Source organism: Salmo salar, chromosome 01 (assembly GCF_965601325.2).
Source record: "Salmo salar chromosome 01, fSalSal1, whole genome shotgun sequence".
NCBI classification, from domain to species: Eukaryota; Metazoa; Chordata; class Actinopteri; order Salmoniformes; family Salmonidae; genus Salmo; species Salmo salar.
In genome coordinates, this window is record NC_138291.1 from 43850001 (window position 1) to 43875182 (window position 25182).

Genomic DNA, 25182 nt, shown 5'->3' on the forward strand with positions numbered 1-25182 from the left:
GATATATGGCTTCTGTAATTAGCCTGCTAGCCGGTGCTAAGCCTACACTTATGAGCAGGCTAATTGCAGAGAGTACAGAGAGAAATGGCTCAGTTTCAGCAGCCATCTGTTTGTCTGGCCGGCAGGCTGGTTAGCTAAGTGGCTGGTTGTCTTATCTGTTTGTCTGGCTCTCTGGCTGGCTGACTGGATGGCTTCTCGTCTGTCTGAGTCTGTCTTTATGAGTTATACATTCAACACTTTGTTATCATTACTATAATCAACTTTTCCCCCATTGAATTCCTGATTGAGCCTTTATGAATAAACATGCTAGAGTGTCCGTCTGTCTGTCTGAGTCTGACTGGGTGTCTGTCTAGCCATAGAAAACTAGTCAAATCAAATGACATTTTATTTGTCACATGCTTCATAAACAACAGGTGACAATGTCTATACTAACAGTGAATGAAATGCTTACTTTCCAACAATGCAGAAAGAAAAAATAGGATAATAGTAAAACAAATAAATAATGCTAAATAATTACACAAGGAATAAATACACAATGAGTAATGATAACCTGGCTATATACACGGGGTATCAGTGCCGAGTTGATGTGCAGGGGTACGATGTAGTTGAGGTAGATATGTATGTTGAACGTTGAGCTCTAGTCAATGAACAGCATTCTCACGTAGTGTCCGGATTAGTGTCCCGCTCCTTGAAAGCGGCAGCTCTAGCCTTTAGTTCAGTTCGGATGTTGCCTGTAATCCATGGCTTCTGGTTAGGATATGTACATACGCTCACTGTGGGGATGACATCATCGATTCACTTATTAATGAAACCGGTGACTGATGTGGTGTACTCCTCAATGCCATCGGATGAATCCCGGAACATATTCCAGTCTGTGCTAACGAAACAGTCCTGTAGCTTAGCATCCGCATCATCGGACCACTTCTGTATTGAGCGCGTCACTGGTGCTTCCTGTTTGACTTTTTGCTTTTAAGCAGGAATCAGCAGGATAGAGTTATGGTCAGATTTACCAAATGGAGGGCGAGGGAGAGCTTTGTATGTGTGTGGAGTAGAGGTGATCTAGAGTTTTTTCACCTTTAGTTGCACAGGTGACATGCTTGTAGAAATGAGGTAAAACAGATGTCAGTTTTCCTGCATTAAAGTCACCGGCCACCAAGAGCGCAGCTTCTGGGTGAGCATTTTCTTGTTTGCGTATGGCCCTATACAGCTCCTTGAGTGCGGCCTTAGTGCCAGTATCGGTTTGTGATGTTACATAGACAGCTACGAAACACACATATAAGAAACTCCCATGTAGCTCAGTTGGTAGCGCATGGCGCTTGCAACACCAGCATTGTGGGTTCAAGTCCCATGGGGGACTAGTATGAAAATGTATGCGCTCACTACTGTAAGTCACTCTGGATAAGTGCATCTGCTAAAAGACTGAAATGTAAATATACCTCTCTTGCTAAATAGTGTGATCTACAGCTTATTGTGATTTCTTTTAACACAGGCGATTTATCCACTCTCTGACGTAGTCTTGTTAGGTATCCTGCACGAGTGTCTGGGATTTGGGTCTGGTCCACGATAATCGGTATGTCTTTCACCTTCGACTCGTGGAAGTCCTCATCCAAATGGAGGTTAGGGATAGCTGTCCTGATGTCCAGAAGCTCTTCATGCTCATAGGAAACGATGGCGGAAACATTATGTGCAAAATAACACACAAAATATCACATTTGGTCAGGAGCACGTAAAACGTCCGCCGTTCTCTCCGGCTGCATTACACATACTCTCTCAATCTCTGATCCCTCTCTCTCAGGTAAAGAGAACTTCAGCGCCCCAGTTTCCCACATTCAGAGCCCTGCCCATCCACTCACTCTCACACATTCTTTTCCCCTTTCTTTCTTTACCTAGCTAGGATAGCTGACATACAAACAACCCTCCTCCAACCACATCTGTGATGGGACTATCATGTAGAAAGACACTATTGTACCGGCCTGGATCCTGTTTCACTCCTGCCCTGTAATTAAGAAGGGATTGCCTGGTCTGGCTGGGCTGGGGAGAGCTGGGTTGGGGGCTGGGAGTGGGGGTGGAATACAGGCATTGCATGGCCAGGCTGCGCTAGGCCTTGGCAGCACATATACTAAAAGCTATGGAGATCTTGGTGTGGGACTGACACTGGGGATGATGCACAGGGACTGGGTTAGGAGGTATTAGGTCATTTAGTTAAAAAGCACGACCTGGCCTGCTGTGTGTAGAGCTAAAGACAGTTTGAGGTTCAAAGAGGAAGCTTTTATTTAACTGTCATACTGAAGTCATCGCTGAGCGGTGAGTGTTTGCTTTTCTCACATTGCCCCACTGAGTCACAGGAAGTGAAGTGAGGATGAGTTGTGAAGTGAAACTATTTCCATAAACTCTTCAGAGGGGTTTCACATGATTTTGCTTAGCAAAATATGCTGTATCTTAATTTGATCATCCTATTGTTGCAGGAATTTTTCTCTACAGAAAGGAAATGCAAGCTTGTATTGTATTCAAGGTTTAAAAATGCTTCTAAAGTTTGCAATTTCCACTTTAAAATGTCAGACTGGATTTGCTCTAACAAATAATTTATCAACCCCTACAAAAAATGTCCATTCATTGTAATCCACATAATAATAATAATGTCCTGTTCAGTGTTGTGATTAGTTACTTGAAAGTAACATATTACATATTTCTAGTTAAAGCATTACATTAAAACATTACTTTGTGTGGAAAGTAACACGCTATATTACTAGTTCTATTACTTTGCGTTACTTTCATGAAGAAAAATCTGTTTGTTTGAGGGAGGGAGCAAGGCGAGCCGCACACACACACATACCAAAGATAGACTACTTACTAACTCACCCAATGATGCGCAGCTCACGCCTCAGAGATGACGATGTGCTCGTGCCAAAAACCTCTCTCTCTCTTGTTAAACAATGCTGTTGGCTCAATATGCCTATTTGGAAGTTGATAGGATATTTTGGAACAGACAGATTAGATTGTTCTACACTGCTCAAAAAAATAAAGGGAACACTTAAACAACACAATGTAACTCCAAGTCAATCACACTTCTGTGAAATCAAACTGTCCACTTAGGAACCAACACTGATTGACAATAAATTTCACATGCTGTTGTGCAAATGGAATAAATAGACAATAGGTGGAAATTATAGGCAATTAGCAAGACACCCCCAATAAAGGAGTGGTTCTGCAGGTGGTGACCACAGACCACTTCTCAGTTCCTATGCTTCCTGGCTGATACTTTGGTCACTTTTGAATGCTGGCAGTGCTTTCACTCTAGTGGTAGCATGAGACGGAGTCTACAACCCACACAAGTGGCTCAGGTAGTGCAGCTCATCCAGGATGGCACATCAATGCGAGCTGTGGCAAGAAGGTTTGCTGTGTCTGTCAGCGTAGTGTCCAGAGCATGGAGGCGCTACCAGGAGACAGGCCAGTACATCAGGAGACGTGGAGGAGGCCGTAGGAGGGCAACAACCCAGCAGCAGGACCGCTACCTCCGCCTTTGTGCAAGGAGGAGCAGGAGAAGCACTGCCAGAGCCCTGCAAAATGACCTCCAGCAGGCCACAAATGTGCATGTGTCTGCTCAAACGGTCAGAAACAGACTCCATGAGGGTGGTATGAGGGCCCGACGTCCACAGGTGGGGGTTGTGCTTACAGCCCAACACCGTGCAGGACGTTTGGCATTTGCCAGAGAACACCAAGATTGGCAAATTCGCCACTGGCACCCTGTGCTCTTCACAGATGAAAGCAGGTTCACACTGAGCACATGTGACAGATGTGACAGAGTCTGGAGACGCCGTGGAGAACGTTCTGCTGCCTGCAACATCCTCCAGCATGACCGGTATGGACTGGCCCGCCCGTTCCCCAGACCTGAATCCAATTGAGCACATCTGGGACATCATGTCTCACTCCATCCACCAACGCCACGTTGCACCACAGACTGTCCAGGAGTTGGCGGATGCTTTAGTCCAGGTCAGGGAGGAGATCCCTCAGGAGACCATCCGCCACCTCATCAGGAGCATGCCCAGGCATTGTAGGGAGGTCATACAGGCACATGGAGGCCACACACACTACTGAGCCTCATTTTGACTTGTTTTAAGGACATTACATCAAAGTTGGATCAGCCTGTAGTGTGGCTTTCCACTTTAATTTTGAGTGTGACTCCAAATCCAGACCTCCATGGGTTGATAAATTGGATTTCCATTGATTATTTTTGTGTGATTTTGTTGTCAGCACATTCAACTATGTAAAGAAAAAAGTATTTAATAAGATCATTTCATTCTTTCAGATCTAGGATGTGTTATTTTAGTGTTCCCTTTATTTCTTTGAGCAGTGTATTTTCAGCAGGGGAGCTATTTGCTTTCCAACCTGTTTTTTTTCCCGCGATTGTATTTGAAATATTGTGGCCTGTTTTGGCTGCATGCTGTTTATTAGGGCCGGGCGGCATACTGTATTTTACTAAGGCTGGGCGGCATACTGTATTTTACTAGGGCTGGGCGGCATACTGTATTTTTACTAAGGCTGGGCGGTATACTGTATTTTACTAGGGCTGGGCGGCATACTGTATTTTACTAGGGCTGGGCGGCATACTGTATTTTACTAGGGCTGGGCGACATACTGTATTTTACTAGGGCTGGGCGACATACTGTATTTTACTAGGGCTGGGCGGCATACTGTATTTTACTAGGGCTGGGCGGCATACTGTATTTTACTAGGGCTGGGCGGCATACTGTATTTTACTAGGGCTGGGCGACATACGGTATTTTACTAGAGCTGGGCAACATACTGTATTTTACTAGGGCTGGGCGACATACTGTATTTTACTAGGGCTGGGCGACATACTGTATTTTACTAGGGCTGGGCAACATACTGTATTTTACTAGGGCTGGGCGGCATACTGTATTTTACTAGGGCTGGGCGGCATACTGTATTTTACTAGGGCTAGGCGGCATACTGTATTTTACTAGGGCTGGGCGGCATACTGTATTTTACTAAGGCTGGGCGGCATACTGTATTTTACTAGGGCTGGGCGGCATACTGTATTTTACTAGGGCTGGGCGGCATACTGTATTTTACTAGGGCTGGGCGGCATACTGTATTTTACTAGGGCTGGGCGACATACGGTATTTTACTAGAGCTGGGCAACATACTGTATTTTACTAGGGCTGGGCGACATACTGTATTTTACTAGGGCTGGGCGACATACTGTATTTTACTAGGGCTGGGCAACATACTGTATTTTACTAGGGCTGGGCGGCATACTGTATTTTACTAGGGCTGGGCGGCATACTGTATTTTACTAGGGCTAGGCGGCATACTGTATTTTACTAGGGCTGGGCGGCATACTGTATTTTACTAAGGCTGGGCGGCATACTGTATTTTACTAGGGCTGGGCGGCATACTGTATTTTACTAGGGCTGGGCGGCATACTGTATTTTACTAGGGCTGGGCGGCATACTGTATTTTACTAGTCCTGGGCGACATACCGTATTTGACTATATTCCGGTGTAGCAATATTGATGTTACTCATATTGATTTTACACAGGAAACGGAAACCAGTTGTTACTTACTTCATTAATGTGCTGGTTGACAACATGCCTAGTAAAGTTTGCTTAACTATATATCTTTTGTCTGTCGTGACTACAACGCAAAGCATATTGAAACATGGTGGCAGCGGTACTCAAAAGAAGCTGGATCTCATCGATGTAAATGAAGAATACATCCCAGGCGGCAGTTTGAAAAAGTGCCGCGTTTACAGGCTAGTCATCGCGCCGAACGTCTACGTTAGCTGGCTATCGTGAGAGACTCTATGCTAAAAGCTAGCTGGCTATTGGATACAAGCAGATTCATGAGTAGCTAACGATCCATTCTACCAATAAATCGCCATGGAAAATGCACTGAAACCTCTGGGAAAAATAGACTTTGATGATTGTAATTTACCACTGACCTGGAAAAGATGGAAAGAGGAAATCAATTTGTACATGGCTCTTACAATGAGAGAAAAAACTGATGACTACAAAGTGAAGCTACTGTATTATCTCACTGGGGAAAAAGGCAGAGAGATTTGTGAGACCCTATGTGTGGGCAGTACAAAAGACAATCTCTCTGTTGAGGAAGTAATTGCAGCACTGGATGCATTTTGTGATCCCAAGAAAAATGAAACAATTGAGAGATATCATTTTTTCACGCGAAGTCAGGGCCAAGATGAGAGTTTAGACAAATATCTCACTGAATTGAGGACTCTAGTGGCCACCTGCAACGTTGGAGTAATCACAGACTCTCTTATCAGGGACAGGATTGTGTGTGGCACGTGTGACCCACACTTAAGAGAGCGCTTACTCAGAGAGACTGATCTCAGTTTAGAGAAATGTAAACAGATTGGAAGAGCTGCAGAACTGTCCAGACAGAGAGCTAAAGTCATAAATGTGCAGGGCCCTGTAGCAGTGCATGCAGTAACACAGAAAGAGAGACCGAGAGGGAGAGGAGACCCTACAGAGGGACAGAGCGTTATACAATGCAGATACTGTGGACGGACACATGAGAGAAAAGGGAAAATGCCCTGCATATGGACAAAAAATGTAAATCCCGTGGAAAAAACAATCACCTCTCTACGGTTTGCAAAAGTGCAGGGACCAGCAAGAGAAACAGAGTCCTGGTAATGGAAAATGCGTCAGCTGACTCAGAGAGCAGTGAGGATGTTCTGTGCAACACACTAGGGCCAAAATCAGAGAGCATCAACGTGGTGTAGGAGAAAACCACAGACCCCAATGCAGCTCTCTTTGCAACCATGCTGGTCAACAAAAAGTCAGTCAGATTTCAGCTAGATTGTGGTGCTAGTATTAATGTTATCCCTGAAAACCTCATAAAAGCCAATCACCTAGAGCCCTGCAGTCAGATATTGGTGATGTACAACAAGTGTACTCTGACGCCACTGGGGAAGTGCACACTTAAAGTGATCAATCCACGCAATAAGGAAACCTACCGAGTTGAGTTCATCGTAGTCAACAAGAATGTGCACAGGCCCATTCTAGGCAGTAAGGCTATCCAGGCAATGGAGTTGATTACTGTGCAGCATCACAACATCCTGGCCATCGAGAAAACAACAGGATCCTGAACTAAAGAGCAAATTAAACAGGAGTACTCTGATGTATTCCAGGTAGATGGATGCCTACCTGGCAAACTGAAGCTGGAAGTGGATGAGCGAGTGGAGCCCGTCCAGCTGCCAAAGAGAAGAGTGCCAGTAGCACTATATAAACCACTCAAAGAGGAGCTCAGTGGTCTACAGAAAAGAAGGATGATAAAAGCAGTTGAAAAAAGCACAGATTGGATTAGCAGCCTGATCATAGCGAAGAAACCGTCTGGAAAACTAAGAGTGTGTATTGATCCGAAACCTCTCAACAAGGCACTCAAGAGGAGCCATTACCCACTTCCCAGTATTGAAGACGTGCTGCCAGATCTGAACAGTTCTCTGTTTGTCATGTAAAAAATTGATTTTGGCATGTGGATCTGGAGGAGGAATCCAGCTATCTCACAACGTTCTCTACTCCCATTGGATGCTACAGGTGGCTGCGCATGCCAATGGGTATCAGTCCAGCCCCAGAGATCTTTCAGAGGAAGTTGAACCAGGCAATGGAAGGTCTTCCAGGGGTCAAAATCATTGTAGGCAACATCCTGATTGTGGGAGAAGGAGACAATGATGAAGCGGCGACTTTGGACCATGACAAAAACCTGAAAATGCTCCGGGACAGATGCAGGAAGCTCAATATCAAGCTGAATCCGGAGAAGCTGCAGCTCAGGCTGAAGGAAGTGCCCTACACTGGCCACCTGCTGACATCAGAGGAGTACTCTGATGTATTCCAGGGAGATGGATGCCTACCTGGCAAACTGAAGCTGGAAGTGGATGAGCGAGTGGACCCAGGAAAAGTGACAGCCATCAAACAGATGCCTAGGCCTACAGATGTGCAGGGGGTGCAGCGCTTCCTGGGCATGGTAAACTACCTAGCCAAGTTCTGCAGCCACGCCACGGAGCTCTGCGAGCCACTGCAACAGCTAACACACAAGGACTCACTGTGGGAGTGGTCAGAGAGACATGAGCAGGCTTTCAATAAAATCAGGGATACCATTGCACAGACCCCTGTGCTGAAATTCTACAACCCAACAGAGCAGCTTGTACTACAGTGTGATGCTTCAGAGAGTGGGTTAGGAGCATCCCTGATGCAGGGAGGACAACCAATAGCATACGCCAGCAGAGCCCTGACAGAGACTGAAAAAGGGTAAGCACAGATAGAGAAGGAGCTGCTTGCAGTGGTGTTTGGCATGGAGAGGTTCCACCAATTCACATATGGACGAACTGTGGAAGTGCAGTCAGATCACAAGCCTCTAGAGAGCATCATGACAAAGCCTCTCCTCAGCGCACCAAAAAGACTACAAAGCATGCTCATGAGACTCCAAAACTACGAGGTCAGTCTCCGATACGTTCCGGGAAAACATGTGGTGTTGGCCGACACCCTGAGCAGGGAGTACCCCATAGAACAAGACAACAGAGGCCCTGTGGAGGTCCAAGTGGAATGATACATGATACACTACCTCCCTGTGTCAAGCAAGAGACTAAAGACCATCCAGAGAGCCACTGAGCTGGACCAGGAGCTCCAGACACTGAAAGATGGGATCCTGCAGGGGTGGCCTGAAGTGAAAGTACATGTACCCTTGGAAGTAGCCATGTATTTTCACAACAGAGATGAGCTGAGTGTGCAAAATTGAGTTCTCTTCAGAGGTGAGCGAGTCATTGTGCTTACTGCCCTCAGGTCAGAGATAATGCAGAGAATCCATTCCTCACACATAGGAACGGAGGGATGTCTGAAAAGAGCTCGCGAGTGTGTCTACTTGCCAGGCATGAATGCACAGCTGAGAACATACATGGCACAATGTAGCACCTGCACTGCATGGGGTAGGAAGCAGCGGAAAGAAACGTTGAGGCCACACGAAGCACCAAAGCGTCCCTGGGAAAAAATAGGGACTGACCCGTTCCAGTTCAACGACAGAGACTACATGGTCACAGTTGATTATCTCTCCATCTTCTGGGAAGTGGACCATTTGGAGAACACACAGTCGAAAACGGTCATTCGAAAACTGAAGACACACTTTGCACGCCTGACATCCTTTACTCAGACAATAGTCCCCAGTACGCTCCAGATGAGTTCCAAAGTTTCAGCAAGGCTTGGGACTTTACACACAAAACATCGTCTCCAAGATACCCGCAAAGTAAGAGCAGGTGCTGACCCTTACCTGGCCATGCTGGATCACAGAAATACCCCGTCACAAGGAACAGACAACAGCCCTGCAATGGTGCTCATGGGAAGACGTACAAAGACACTACTTATAATGAGTGAAAATCTTCTGAAACCGGGGATGGCAAACTGTCAGCTGGAGAAGTTCAAAGAAAGACAACAGAAACAGGCAAAGTACTATGACACCTCTGCTAAGGATCTCACAGAGCTGCAACGAGATGACAGGGTGAGAGTTCAGCCACTCACAGGACAGAAACAGTGGTGGCAGAGGGCCACAGTTGTCAGACCTGTGGAGCAAAGGTCCTACGAGGTGAAGACAGAACAGGGCCAAGTCTTCAGCAGGAACAGGCGACACCTGAGGAAGAGCAGAGAAATAGAGGAGGATTTCCCCATTGTTGAGGAGCCTGGCACAGAGCCAGTAAACAGAGGACCAGCTGACGCCCAGCAGGGTGCTGAACACAACCTAGAGGTGAATGCTACACCTCAACAAGAAGATCCAAACATCTCAGGTCAAGCACCTCCTGATGTAATCAACACTCCCCACGCAAGGTCTGGTAGGGCCATCCGAAGACCTAAAAAATAATAATAATTAATGGACAGTCAGAGACAGTAAACAAACATTCAATTCACATTCCAGTTTATTGCAGACATGGACTACAAGCCAAAGTTAGGTGGAGTCTGTCTTTGTTGTAAAAAAAAATTTTTTAAAAGAGAACATGTCGCAAAATTGATGTTACTCATATTGATGTTACACAGGAAACGGAAACCAGTTGTTACTTACTTTATTCATGTGCTGGTTGACAAAATGCCTAGTAAAGTTTGCTTAACTACATATCTTTGTCTGCCGTGACTACATCACAAAGCATATTGAAACAACCGGTATTTATGCATGGACCAGTTTGGGATTTTACTTTACCTTCTATAACGGTATTTTAATGTTTGCTTTTTTAAATGTAATACGCCGTGTGTAACGTCCATTTTTATAGTTTACATCGCTACTTGAGCTATCTCTCTCCGCTCTCTCTCTCTCCATGCTGCTTTCCACACAGACCTGGTCCCACCCTGTCACTCAAGGATCGCATATGTTGTTGCTTGACCACGAGACACTTGTGTTCAGTCTGCATGGTCAATGCAGCGCATGCAACAATGTTGATGACAACGATGTTGTTTCTACTTTGATCTTAATATAAATACATAAGCATTCTATAATTACAATATTAGTTTGTGTTTCTTACATCTGCAAACAGCTAGTTTGTATTTTCTTTGCAAGTTAAGCTAAATCGTGTTAGCCACTAATGCTAATCGCTAGTTAGCTGGCTAGCTAAACCAATCAGAATGGAGAAAGACTAATTGAAATAATTTAGAATATATGTGTTGCCACCCTAGGGTCACGCACTACTCATAAAGCAAATTTAGAACTTTTATTAATCAAAAACATAAAATACTGTCAAATACCGTCATACTGTCAAAAATGTGAAAAATACCATGATATGATATTTTGGCCATATCGCCCAGCCCTACTGTTCACTGACAGATTTGTTGCCATTCCGGACTGTAGACTATGTGACCTTGTGATTGGGCTACACACAATCCACAGCTAGGCAATAAAAAAAAAAAAAAAATTTAAACTATTGATCCTCCGTGGCTAAATTATAGGCCTAATCCTGGTGTAGTATTCTGAATTATTACATTTCTTTCTGAACAGACAGCAGTAATTCTATATCTTTGGCAAATGTATTTCAATTGATCAGTGGCGCTGCGGCACCTCCAGCATCCTTCCCACGGCTATGATTCTAATAAGGAAAAAATAGATAAAGTGTAATGCTGGAGAAATGAGAGTTGCAAGCTCATGTCTATCAGAGCAGAGAGAGGGAGAGAGATCATAGAAAGTTAATCTCATTCTAGTTCTGTGAGAGATAGGCTGCAGGCATGCTTCTCTCTCTCATCACAGCAATGGCCACACATTGGTTTCTAGGCTACAATGTTGTGCAAACCATAAACCCGGGCCGACCAACCCAAATCAATTCTTACAATATCAGGAACGGGCTGAAAATCTACATTTTCACAATATGTTTTTTTAGGGGGCATTAGAATTACAGAGGAGTCAACTTGAATGAACTCTGGTCACTTTTATTCAAATGTTCACCTCTCAGTGAAAAAAGTTGTTCATGCCACGAGAGGTACCGGATCCTGGCAAATAGGTTCCGGAACGAAACCGAGAGGTGCTGGATTATGTTCCGGCAGGATCCAGCTCAAATGAACCACTGTTGTTACTTTTGTAAGTCGTTACCCCCCCCCCAACAAACTCTCACAGGCTCACGTCAGAATTAGAAGTTCATTCATGTTCATCAAACGTAAAATGTAGAAGTTGTTCCAAACGTCAAATTTTGAAGTGTTTAAGGTTAAGTTTAGGCAGTAACTCCGAATGGTTAAGGTAAGGGTTAAGGTTTGGGATCGGCTTAAAACAAAAATATTATAAACAACTTTCTATCGCTGGATTTGAACACGTAACCTTTGGAAACAGAAGCAGATGCTTACACACCCATCCCCATCCCTGTCCACAAAACCCTAGCAAAACCTGCTTGAAAGTAACAGCACTCACTGTTGCCCCAAGTGTCTGGTTTTCACATCATCTCCCAATGTCCTCAGACATGGATGGATGTCGAATACTGACTTGTACCATGGGTGACCTGGCTGTACTCCCAACACTAGTCCTGCAGTATTATTAAGAACCTCCATCTGTAGCTATCTGCTTATCCATTCCTGTAGCCTGACGCTTAATATCTCTTTTTGTGAGTGATGTAGTGTTTTGTGTTATGTGCTGTGTCTGTTTAATACTGTTTAATATGCATTTGTAATGTTGTGTATTGAGCTGACCAGGGTAGTGTGTGTGTGTGTGTGTGTGTGTGTGTGTGTGTGTGTGTGTGTGTGTGTGTGTGTGTGTGTGTGTGTGTGTGTGAGTGTGTGTGTGTATTGAGCTGACCAGGGTAGTGTATGTGTGTGTGTGTGTGTGTGTGTGTGTGTGTGTGTGTGTGTGTGTGTGTGTGTGTGTGTGTGTGTGTGTGTGTGTGTGTGTTAATCACTGTGTGTTGTTTGGCAGGTCCGGGTCAGTCGGTCGGTTAACAGTCTGCGAGTTCTGTCCGTCTGTCGGTCAGCGGTCAAGATGGCGGACGTCTTAGAGAGTGGCGGGGCGGGAGCAGGCTCTGTAGGAGGAGCCGGCAGCGTGGATTGGCAGAAGCATTGCGTTGCCTTGGAGATGCAGCTGCTCAGGTTCCGTCTGCAGGCGGGGAAGATCCGAGAGCTGCTGGCTGAGAAGGTGAGAGAGGGGGGCATCATGGGTAATGTAGTATAATCACCATCATGTGCCATTGCTACTTTGTCCTGTCTAAGGCAGTGTTTCTTAATCCTGGTCCTGAGGACCAAATAGGTGCACATTTAGTTTTTTTCCCTAGCACCACACCTGATTCTACTAATCAACACATCATCAAACCTTTGATTAGTAGAATCAGCTGTGTAGTGCTAGGGCAAAAACAAACTGTGCACTTAGCTATATTTGAGTCCCCAAGACCAGGATTGAGAAACACTGGTCTAATGGAAAAGAAAGAACAGTTGTACCCAAATCTACATTATTTTATCATCACATAACATAAAGTACAGAATGATGTTTTCCAGCCACGGAGCAGCCTTGCCAGTGCGTGTTTTGACCTGACATTGATTTGTTGTGCATGAATGAACTGTACTATCCAAATGTAAAATTTGTTTACCATTATACAGCCAACAGACACACACAGTGTGGGATCTGGTTATGCCTGGATGATCATTTGTGTTGATTTAGTAGAACAGGCTGGTATAAGAACATTTTCTTTGAGTGTTCCTCCTTGGCCAGTTGCCACACTGACACAAAAGACTACCTGTGAATGAACACCTAAAACCTCCCTCCTTCTATCCCTCTGTCTCTCCCTTTGGTGCTTTTGTTGTCCTCTAGACTCTGTCATGCTGCATTGACCTCTGTGTTGCAACAAATGGTTAACTGTTTGTTCCTTGTCTGTTCCAAACAGCCCTGCATGAAAGCAAGGATAACAACTGACTTGTGTGAATGAGTGCCGGAGGGAAAATACAGGTGTGTGTGGGGTGTGTGTGTGTGTGTGTGTGTGTGTGTGTGGTTTGTGCTGTATGTGTGTGTGTGGGTATGAAATGGCATTAAACGCATGGAAACCATGTATTTGACACCATTCCACTCCAGCCATTAACACGAGCCCATTCTCCCCAATTAAGGTGCCACCAACCTCCTGTGTAAGTGTTCTGAGAAAGTTCCTTATAAAATCATTCCAGGAACAGTATAGCAACATTTACGAGAGATAGTTCTTCACATTTTTAATTGTAACATGAAACAAACATTTTCCTTGCTTGTTTCAAAACATTCTAATAATGTTCAGAGTGTCATAGTCCGTGTATGTAGGTGGCAGGGAAGTCAGGCGCAGGAGAAAACAGAGTGGTTTAAAAATGGAATATTTATTTCCAAAACCAACGTAGAAAAGAATCCGGGTAAAACAATAACCCGTCGCACACCGATATAGAAACAACACGTACATAACAAACAAACAATCACCGACAGAGAAATGAGGGGAATCAGAGGGTTAAATACACAACATATAATTACTGGGATATGAAACAGGTGTGTAAAGAGACCAGACAAAAAAAAGGGCTTACCAAGAAAAACTTCCAAAAAGACTAATTCAAGGCAAAACATTGTTGGAGCACGCAACAAAAAAGGCAGAGATAATTTATTATTTGCTCACTTGCTTAATGTTCAGAGTAACGTTGTTATTAAGCAACCTTTTGAAAGTAATTTTGTTCTGGGACTGTTCTCTTGCTAGCTGTAAGGGAGTATAAAACCAAGTATATTTGCATTGTTTTGGTAAGGAGGACTGTCATTTTAAGTTTCATCCCTTATCCTCCTGCTGCTGTAGGTCAGTCAGCCGGATGTTTACAGGGCAAATTTAGGATTAATGATAAGACCAAAGTCTCTCTGTTGCCCAGTGGACTCTGTAGGGTTTTCTTATCTGTCTCTTGTCAATCTATCAGCCCTCTACCTTCTCTCTCTCTCTCTGTGTGTGTGTGTGTGTGTGTGTGTGTGTGTGTGTGTGTGTGTGTGTGTGTGTGTGTGTGTGTGTGTGTGTGTGTGTGTGTGTGTGGTGTGTGTGTGTGTGTGTGTGTGTGTGTGTGTGGCAGGGGCATGAAGCAATCATTCCAAACAGCAATAACATGGCCGATTAGCACTCAACACCGTCCTACTCCCCAGAGAGAACACACTCAGCAACAACACAGACCTCCACCCACCAGCCTAGTGTGTGTGTGTGTGTGTGTGTGTGTGTGTGTGTGTGTGTGTGTGTGTGTGTGTGTGTGTGTGTGTGTGTGTGTGTGTGTGTGTGTGTGTGTGTGTGTGTGTGTGTGTGTGTGTGTGTGTGTGTGTAAAAGATGCCTGCTTGCTCTTTATAGTAGAGCTGTTTTCTATTAGTGATGTGTTGGCTACAGTAAGTAAATACTAGGCATGTGGACTTCATAATTCATAGTTACATGAATTTCTTCCTAATGGCCCTAAGAAGTGGAGACGTGCTCTATCATGTGATGCAGGTCAATGGTCACCCAGAGAGGAAGTCTATAGAAGGCAAAAGGCTACTGGCTTTGAGTGCACTACACATATAAACATGATTTGTTGGGTTAGTTTGTTTATTTTATAATACTGGAACCAAACGTGTGCAGCCTAAAAACATAGGACGAGGACAGTGCAAGGGAGACTGGAAGCTGTGTTCTCCAACCAAGTTAGGTCTCACTGGACATTGGGAAGAAACCTGAAATAAGCTGTTGGACTGGAAGATTAGAGGGAAAGGACTCTTTCTCTTTCTCTCTCTCTCTCTCTCTCTCTCTCTCTCTCTCCCACCCATCTTCCCTTTGTCTATCTCTCCTCATGTAACATTTTGACCTCTGGATATCCACTTAATGATTGAGCCAACTTTTCACTAAACCATCAACAGTGGCTCTCACTAACCATTAACAGCCATATCACTGGGTTAATGATTATACTGTAGTCAGTTGTAGCTGAAACACTGAGGTAGATGGATGTTGGTGTTTGGCGAAGAACATCCTTCGCTCTCTCTCTGGCTCTCTCTCTCTCTCTCTCTCTCCTCTCTCTCTCTCTCTCTCTCTCTCTCTCTCTCTCTCTCGTATTAAGACAATATAGTATAAGTTGCAGGTATGGCTAACCTACAAACCAGCAGCAGCTTTCTGAGGGTCTGCAAAAAGGTGTAGAATGCAGGTATACATTCATGGGAGTATTCTTAGATGTGTGTTACTGCTTGCTGCATTTCCAGGTCCTCTTTCAAATACTCGTTTCGATGTCTCACAATGGTATTCCCTGATAGGCGGATCACCACAGGAGGAACCAGTCACACAACTCCTGTTGGAGACAGACCGGTTGAGTGGCAAAAGCGGTGAGTCCTTCCCTGCCAGTCGCCTCACCGCTGGTTATTCTCGCTCTCTTCCTCAATAGCGTGTGATTGCGGCAATTCGGGGCATTCCTGCATCTGCATCCGTGGATTGGCATCCAACGCTATGGTGCATTACCACCACCTACTGTACTGGAGCACCCCCCGCCTCCTGCCTGTGTACTGGAGGCCTAGCTTAAAAATGGACCACTATAAGTATGAAGAGGGGTTCCTGCAGATGCACGAATTCCTACAGAAGGGTGCTTGAACCTTTTACTTTTTAGTTTTGGTCCACCAGCTTCAAACAGCTGTAAAAAACTATATTTTTTGTTATTGAAAAAATATTTCACAGCGATTTAGATGTTACAATGATTCCCTACACTAATCAGTGCTTGTTTTCTTGCATATACTGAAACTGAGCGAACAGTATAGAATTTTTGCAACCAGGAAAGGACCAAGCGATTTCCACTAGATAACACAACCACAAAGTCATAACAGCTTTCCCATTTTGACAGATGCTGCTCCGGTGCGAGAAATCTATAGGAAAATATCCCAGCCAATCACAAAACTGGTGGTTAAGTAATACTGTGAAACACTATCATTTCACTATTAGTGCAGATACTTCATATATATTCCAATGCAAAAATCCTATGTGTTGTACCTTTAAACATACAAAAAAAGCTAGCGAATTTGCCAGCTTGTCCCAATGACTTAGCATGAGTTTAGGTTAGCATGCTAATCGATTAGCATGCACCCCAGCCTGGATATTTTTGTCAGTTAAACATGACGAACTGAACACATTATGTACAGTATGTATTAACGCATCATTATCAAATATTGTAATGTATGAGTATTAGTAGTTTGAGTAGTGAATGGCCAACATATTCACTCCAAAGCAGTTGATTTTCTCTCACTTCAGCTCAAAAACGTCTGCCATGTTTTCCAAAATATATTAGAATGGCTGATCACATGACCAATATCTGTTCTCTGATTGGAGGATTCCAAAAAATTGCCCACTAGGTGGCACTACTGATCAAAATTGCTCAGTTTTATGGAAAAATGTTGAAGCAACCATTGCTGCAAGGCCAGCTAAACCACCAAACTAGCTTTTCTACCTAGCCAGACAGTAAAATTGCTAGCTCTCCTCTCTCGTTTAGTTCAACCCACTTTCCCTCGTGACATGTTGAGTAGACTGACTGACCTAGCTTCACAGCTCGACTATCAAGGGAGACTCTTTGTTCATTGAGAGACAAAGAAAGCACATGCTTTCTCCTGCTGGCATTGTGCTAACTAGCTAGGTTTTTTTTTTTTTTTAGCTTTTACCTTTCTCTCCTTTCTCTACGTTCTCTCGTTTGTGTTAACTAGACCGACCGGTTTAGCCTCACTGCATTACGTTCATGAGAGAATATCAGCCCGAAGTCGAACAACGCAACAATTTAGGGATGCAGGAAGGGTAACAGGGGTTTGACCGCGGCCCAACCCAATCGTTCAAAATATATCAAGTAGTTTTGGATATCAGGGAAAATGTAAAAAGTACATTATTTTCTTTAGGAATGTAGTGGAGTAAAAGTAAAAGTTGTTAAGAATATAAATAGTAAAGTAAAGTACAGATACCCAAAAAAACTACTTAAGAAGTACTTTAAATGATTTAGCTTTACACAACTGGAGGAAGCTCATGTTCCGTATGCTTACGCTTAACATGCTGTCTTACTCTGTTCGTCCAGGCAGCTGGTTCACTTCAGTCGACATACAGGACGCTTATTTTCACATTAGCATTCTACCAGCACACAGGACGTTTCTCAGGTTTTCCTTTCAGGGCACAGCCTATAAATATCTCGCTGTCTCCTTCGGGCTAGCACTAGCTCCACCAACGTTCAGCAAGTGTGTTGGACAGCTCTAGCACCCCTGAGTATCAGGGGACTAAGAGTCTTAGCCTACACAGATGATTATTTACTTTGCTCCCCGACACAGGAGCAAACAATGTGAGACACGGTTTCCCTTAAAACCCACCTCTTCGAGTTAGTGTTGAAGAACAAGAGCATTACGTAAGAGTGACCAACTCTTTGTTTCTTGGGCACCTCCCTACAAGGTCCGGCCCCCCTCTCGTCAACAGTGGAGGCTATTATAATTGTCTTATAATACCAATGGTTTATGGACCCCGGACGGCCTGAGGGCTCATTCCACTAGAGGTATGGCTACCTCTTGGGCACTGTTCACATGCATCTCTTTGCAAGAGATTTGCGACACGGCATGTTGGGCCACCTCTCACACATTTATGAGGTTTTACCGACTGGATGTCACTGCACCTTCATTGGTGCATACTGTCCTCAGTGACAAAGCCTCTGAGGCAGTGGTGTAGTGGTGCCTAGAGAAGTGGGTATACTTAAATTTAGGAAAGGCACCCTGTGTGAAAGTTCTTTATGAGAAACGGTTATAAACACCATATTGGTCTTTCAGAGTCAGGCCAACCCAAGCTGTACTGTGCAGTAGGCTAATAGTAGGCCTACTATTGAAACAGATAAATGAGACTCAACTGAGTCAGGAGAAATTGACAGATTTCTGATTTTTCACATTTCTTTCAGGTTTTTGTTCTCAAAGTCACACTTCAATAGAAAAACAACAAATTGGGCAGTCTAAGTCAAGAACAATGCTTAACCCACACCAGGAGACCATTTTGAGGTCTGTGAAAAATCCAATAAAGGTAGATTTTTCGTGTGTAATTACCCTTCAATTCAAGTGCACAGGCACTGCTGTTTGCTTAGCAGTGTTTCTGTAGCACATTAGATGTAGTTTCCAAAACAAATGGCCACTGGATTGATGCAAATCATCATGATATCATTTTGCCAGGTAGGCATAAGCGACTTTGAAGCTAGTTAACATTTAATTGAGAAGGTTTTTGGGAAAGCCTTTCCCTCTGTCATAAGCACCGCTATATTTTTCCTGTTACTTAATTGTTTGAAACCTGGATGTTTTAATCCTATAATGAGGCATGTTTTACGTTGCTTCAAAGTAGCCTATAGCCAAAATCCCACCATAGAAAGGTGGATGCAATTATTTTACAGACTTCCTCATATGCGTTCTCCTGTACTATTGGTTTCCTTTCAACTTTCTTTCATTGTCTAGCAGCCAAAGGCATTATCCTAGTCATATTAGCAACCCGCATCTTTAGATCTCCCCACTTTCTAAATTTCAAACAGATCTTTCCATCTCTGTCCATGAAACCGCTCACGCTCACGCTCACGCATTTCAAAACGGTGTTTTCCCACAAATGTTATTTTGGAACATTTGCGTGTAGGCCTACCGCGGTGTGCACATCGCTGGGGCTAAAATGTGAAGAAATAATAGGTCAACATTGTAAGCGAAACATTCTGATCTGTTCCAGCCTTATTAATTGATACGGCGTAGACCTCCACTACACTACTTCAACACACATTGTGGGGACTAAGAAGTGAGTATTCGGCGTATACCTGTGTAAACCCTCCACGACACCACTGCTCTGAGGGGTGATATTGTTGGGACTACCCTGAGAGCCCGGATCTCGATCCCATTGAGCACGTCTGGGACCTGTTGGATCGGAGGGTGAGGGCTAGGGCCATTCCCTCCAGAAATGTCCGGGAACTTGCAGGTGCCTTGGTGGAAGAGTGGGGTAACATCTCACAGCAAGAACTGGCAAATCTGGTGCAGTCCATGAGGAGGAGATACACTGCAGTACTTAATGCAGCTGGTGGCCACACCAGAAACTGACTGTTACTTTTGATTTTGACCCCCCCCCCCCTCCTTTAGTCAGGGTGTAACGGCTGTCTTCGTGAAGAGAGGACCAAGGCGCAGCGGGTTGCTTGCTCATCATTATATTTATTAAATGTGAACACCAAAAAAATAATAAACAAAGAACCGACGACAGGAAACAGTTTAGCAGGCTATACAACAAACAGCAATGCTAAAGACAACTACCCACAATTAACAAACAAAACACATCCCTATATATAGGACTCTCAATCAAAGGCAACTACAAACACCTGCCTTCAATTGAGAGTCCAAGACCCAATACCTAAACATAGAAATACTAAACTAGAAAGAACATAGAAATACAAAAACATAGAACATAACCCAAAACCCAGAAAATAATAAATCAAACACCCTTCTAAACAAACCACCACCCCGAACCACATAAAACAAATACCCTCTGCCACGTCCTGACCAAACTACAATCACAAATAACCCCTATACAGGTCAGGATGTGACACAGGGCCATATTAGTCCATTTCTGTTAGTCACATGTCTGTGGAACTTGTTCAGATTATGTCTCAGTTGTTGAATCTTGTTATGTTCATACAAATATTTACACATGTTAAGTTTGCTGAAAAAACAATGCAGTTGACAGTGTGAGGATGTTTGTTTTTTTGCTGAGTTTACAAGGAGCGGCCCTTTTTGTGACCAAAAAAAACGAAATTGCAACACTGCACTACGCTCTGAATCTTGCGTCTCCGTAGAGCTTCTAGTAAGCTTTACTTGGATGTGTCAGCTACTTTAATGTTCATTCCATTTTATAAGTACCGCCTATGTCCCCTCATTGTCATCTTGGCCTGCTTAAAATCTTCCTGAGAGACTTGTGACTATAAGCTAACCATATGCTTTTTACTACTGGTTAATGTGTGGTGAAGACTTTGTTTTCTTCTCTGACTCCTTTCTCACTCGGCCAGTAATGCCTTTCTTTGGACTCATTCTCAAGGTTTTTGACCTTGAGGTGAAGAGTCACTTCACCACTAACCACTAACACCCTACGCCCACTCCTTCACCCCCACAACATGATGCTGCTTCACGTTTGGGATGGTGTTCTTCAGCTTGCAAGGCTCCCCCTGTTTGTATAGATGAACGTGGTACCTTCAGGCATTTGGACATTTCTCCCAAGGATGTTTTTCTGAGGTCTTGGCTGATTTATTTTGATTTTCCCATGATGTCAAGCAAAGAGGCACTGAGTTTGAAGGTAGTTTGAAGGTAGGCCTTGAGATACATCCACAGGTACACCTCCAATTGACTCAAAGGATGTCAAGTAGCCTATCAGAAGCTTCTAAAGCCATGACATCCTTTTCTGGAATTTTCCAAGCTATTTAAAGGCACAGTCAATTTAGTGTATGTAAACTTCTGACCCACTGGAATTGTGATACAGTGAATTACAAGTGAAATAATCTGTCTGTAAACTATTGTTGGAAAAATGACTTGTGTCATGCACAAAGTAGATGTCCTAACCGACTTGCCAAAACTATAGTTTGTTAACAAGAAATTTGTGGAATGGTTGAAAAACGAGTTTTAATGACTCCAACCTAAGTGTATGTAAACTTCCCACTTCAACTGTATATGGGCTAAACGTATCCTTATTCTAGTATTAATGTCAGAGGTTGAGTTAGTCTTTGCGAGGTTTACACAGCTAAGCATTAACTGAGGTGTACCTCGATCGTTGTGCACTATGTTTACCTTACCGTGCTCCAGTGTTGAAGTACCAGTCCTCTAGAAATGTAAAAACATATGATCTCACCACAGATAATTCCTCCGAGACTCCCGTCACACACATTTTTTACATTTTACATTTTAGTCATTTAGCAGACGCTCTTATCCAGAGCGACTTACAGTAGTGAATGCAGTAGTGAATGCATACATTTCATACATTTTTTCACACACACACACACACACACACACACACACACACACACACACACACACACACACACACACACACACACACATACATACATACACACATACACACATACACACACACACACACACACACACACACACACACACACACACACACACACACACACACACACACTATCCTTGTGGGGACCAAACAATTGATTCCCATTCAAAATCCTATTTTCCCTAACCCCTATCCTTAAACCTAACCCTTAACCTAACTCCAAACCCTAAACCTAACCCTAACTCCTAAACCTAACCCCTAACTCTTAAGCCTAACTGTAACCCTAAACCTAACTCCTAAGCCTAAACTAGCCTTTTTCCTTGTGGAGACTGTCAAAATGTCCCCACCTTTACCTTGTTTTACGATCCTTGTGAGGTCCCATCAAGGATAGTAAAACCAAGAATACACAGACACACACAGTCCGTAGCCCCCTCTGATGAGCTCAGTATATGGCCATTTCGGACCAACCTATAGGATCAAGTTAGGTTCAGGGTTTTTTCCTGAAAGCCCTCTGATGACCTTGCCTGATAATGTTCAAGGTCTTATTAGTCAGTTTGATGCTGTGAAGAGAAATGTCTGAGTTGAATTGGTTTCGAGCAATGACTCTCACAAGGTTGACTCTCTACCCCCTCGCCCCTCTCTCCCCGACCTCTCCACAGTCTGTGTGTGTGTTTGTAGTCTATAGAGCTAACAGAGTGTGTGTTTGTGTGGTCTATACTGCTAACAGTGTGTGTGTGTGTGTGTGTGTGTGTGTCCTCACTGCTTATAATCTGCAGTTCCAGGTGTGTGTGTGTGTGTGTGTGCGTGTGTGTGTGTGTGTGTGTGTGTGTGTGTGTGTGTGTGTGTGTGTGTGTGTGTGTGTGTGTGTGTGTGTGTGTGTGTGTGTGTGTGTGTGTGTGTGTGTGCTAGCCTACATTGCAAGATGTGTCTTGCCTGAACCTGTGCATGGCAGCATCTCTGAGTTGAGTTGTTGAGTTTGTGAAAGTACTAGAGCTAGCAATTGTGATTGGGGAGGCTCAGAATTACCTCTGGAGGGCAGTGCAAACTCTCTCTTACACAACCACACACACATGCACGCACACACAGGATTTTCCAGTGACCCCCCTTTAACCCCATACTGACACAGCTGACCTGTAGGAAGGAGTAACCATGGCAACCCCTTTGTCCCCTAGATGCAAGAGCTGGAGCAGAGGGTTACAGAGTCTGACCAACGGGCTGAGAGCGCTGAGAAACAGGTACGGCAGAGTTTTAAAACCACAGCTTCGGCTACTTCAAGCTACTGGAGAAGCTTCAGTCGCCTCAAGTAGCTGCAGCACAGCATGCCCAGAGTCAGGCTCATCTCCACTACAAAAGTCAAAAGAGATGTTCAGAACTTTCTCTCTCTTTCACTTTCTTTCTCTGTCTTTGTCTGTCTCTCGTTCCTCTAATTTCTGCACTATGCTGTGTATAACCATCGAGGCTCGTCTTTTTTGTCTCCTCTACTGAGAGTCAGAGAAAGAGCCCGTTTATTCCCGTCTATCTTGTGAGTCTGTGAGCATGTAATCATACTGTAGTTAATGGTCTATTACAGGTCCATGTCATGGAAGAGAAGCTGAAATCTGCAAACATACAACCCAGCGAATCAGAGAACTCGTTGTACAGAAGGTACCAGGAGCTGACCAATCAGGTGCAGGAGAAAGATGCCGTGATAAAGAGCTTAGAGATGCAGCTGGAAAAACAGGTATGGAAGTTATAGGGTGAGTCACAAATGGTTTCCTATCCCTTATATAGTGAACTACTTTTGAGAAGAGCTCTATGGCCCCTGGTCCAAAGCAGTGCACTATATAGAGAATATGGTTCCATTTGAGAAGCAACAATAGATAAGGAACATACATGTTCATAATGATGTGAGTTTTGATAAACCCCTGACTAACCCTAAAACCCTGTTTTCTTGGCCTATAGATCTTAGTCAGAGCCCAGGAGGCTAAGATCATTGAGGAGAAGGCTGCTAAAATCAAAGACTGGGTTACATTTAAGCTACGAGAGGTAAGCTCAAATACAGTATGCAGTATTGTTGTCACGATACTAGTATGTATCACAATACTATGAAGTAAGGAAGAAAAGGAAACAAAATATGAATTGGACTTCATTTCTTGAGGAAAATAGTCCTAATGTTGGAAAAAAAACTGCCTTATGTTGTCACCCAGTGTCACATTTGTTTTCTTTGCAAGCTACAGATGTAGGACATTTATTCGAGCCAGTTTGCTACAGAAGGAAAATTATCCTCCAGCAACAGGACATTTGAATTATTATGTGGATTATAATACAGATACATTTTTGTTTTTAAAGGACCATAGCGTTGTCTGCTTTGTATTTTCTCTTTTTGCCAAGGAAAATCGTAGTATCACAATACTGGCATCATGTACAGTACATATAAATCCTATATGGACCAGCCAGGTCAAAGATTTCTTTGCATTATTTCAACTGGAACACAAACATAGATCATGATCAGTTGATAAAGACAATGAGAACCAATAACTCAAAGCTTCTGCTCATTGTTTGTCACGACTTCCGCCGAAGTCGGGTCCTCTCCTTGTTCGGGCGGCGCTCGGCAGTCGGCGTCGCCGGTCTTCTAGTCATCATCGATCCACTTTTCATTTTTCATGTGTTTTGTCTTGTTTTTCCTCACACCTGGTTTCAATTCCCTCAATCACTTGTTGTGTATTTAACCCTCTGTTCCCCCACATGTCTTTGTGTGGGATTGTTTATTGTAAGTGCTTGTGCACGTGTTGATTGGTGCGCGACGGGTTTTATACCCATATCTTGTTATTTTTATGCCGTTGGTTTTGCGGGATCGAGGCAGCAGGCAGGGCACTCTGGCATCATCCCAGGTGAGCCGGCACCCTTCTCACCCTTCTCACCTTCTGTTGCACACATGTTTTTGTATGTTTCTTTCCCTGAGTTTTCCCAGCATAAGGCGCTCGTCGATTCAGGCACGCCTGGGAATTTTATAGACAGATCGTTCGCCCTTAGTTTAGGGATCCCCATTGTTCCCGTGGCGATGCCCTTCCCCGTTCACGCCTTAGATAGTCGACCATTAGGGTCAGGGTTGATTAGGGAGGCCACCGCTCCTCTGGGTATGGTGACGCAGGGGGGTCACAAGGAGAGAATTAGTCTCTTCCTCATTGACTCTCCTGCGTTTCCCATGGTGCTAGGCCTACCCTGGTTAGCTTGTCATGACCCCACTGTGTCTTGGCCACAGAGGGCTCTCACGGGGTGGTCGCGAGAGTGCTCGGGGAGGTGTTTAGGGGTTTCCGTTGGTGCTACTACGGTGGAAAGTCCAGACCAGGTCTCCACCGTGCGCATTCCCCCTGAATATGCCGATTTGGCTCTCGCCTTCTCCAAAAAGAAGGCGACTCAATTACCACCCCATCGACGGGGCAATTGTGCGATAAATCTCCTGGTAGACGCTGCACTTCCCAGGAGTCACGTGTATCCCCTCACAGGCGGAGACGGCGGCTATGGAAACATATGTCTCTGAATCCCTGCGTAAGGGGTTCATTCGGTCCTCTACTTCACCCGCCTCCTCAAGTTTTTTTTTTGTGAAGAAGAAGGAGGGAGGTCTGCGCCCATGTATTGATTACCGAGGCCTGAATTAGATCACGGTGAGGTACAGTTACCCGCTACATCTTATTGCCACGGCGATTGAGTCAAT

General features: G+C 44.2%; 1 protein-coding gene across 4 annotated transcripts in view; it reads left to right on the top strand.

The window, feature by feature from the left end:
* plekhh1 (pleckstrin homology, MyTH4 and FERM domain containing H1) overlaps positions 1–25182 on the top strand; it is a 66119-nt gene that overhangs the window by 5284 nt on the left and 35653 nt on the right. For 3 of the 4 annotated variants that reach the window (XM_045717964.2, XM_045717970.2, XM_045717965.2), the window contains exons 2-5: positions 12406–12621; positions 22661–22723; positions 23059–23208; positions 23430–23513. In XM_045717964.2, coding sequence (XP_045573920.2) covers positions 12469–12621; positions 22661–22723; positions 23059–23208; positions 23430–23513 — 450 coding nt within the window. In that variant the 5' untranslated portion in view covers positions 12406–12468. Of the gene's footprint in view, positions 1–12405; positions 12622–15534; positions 15622–15727; positions 15797–22660; positions 22724–23058; positions 23209–23429; positions 23514–25182 lie in introns of those variants that run through there. The other variant, XM_045717968.2, reaches the window with a different exon arrangement.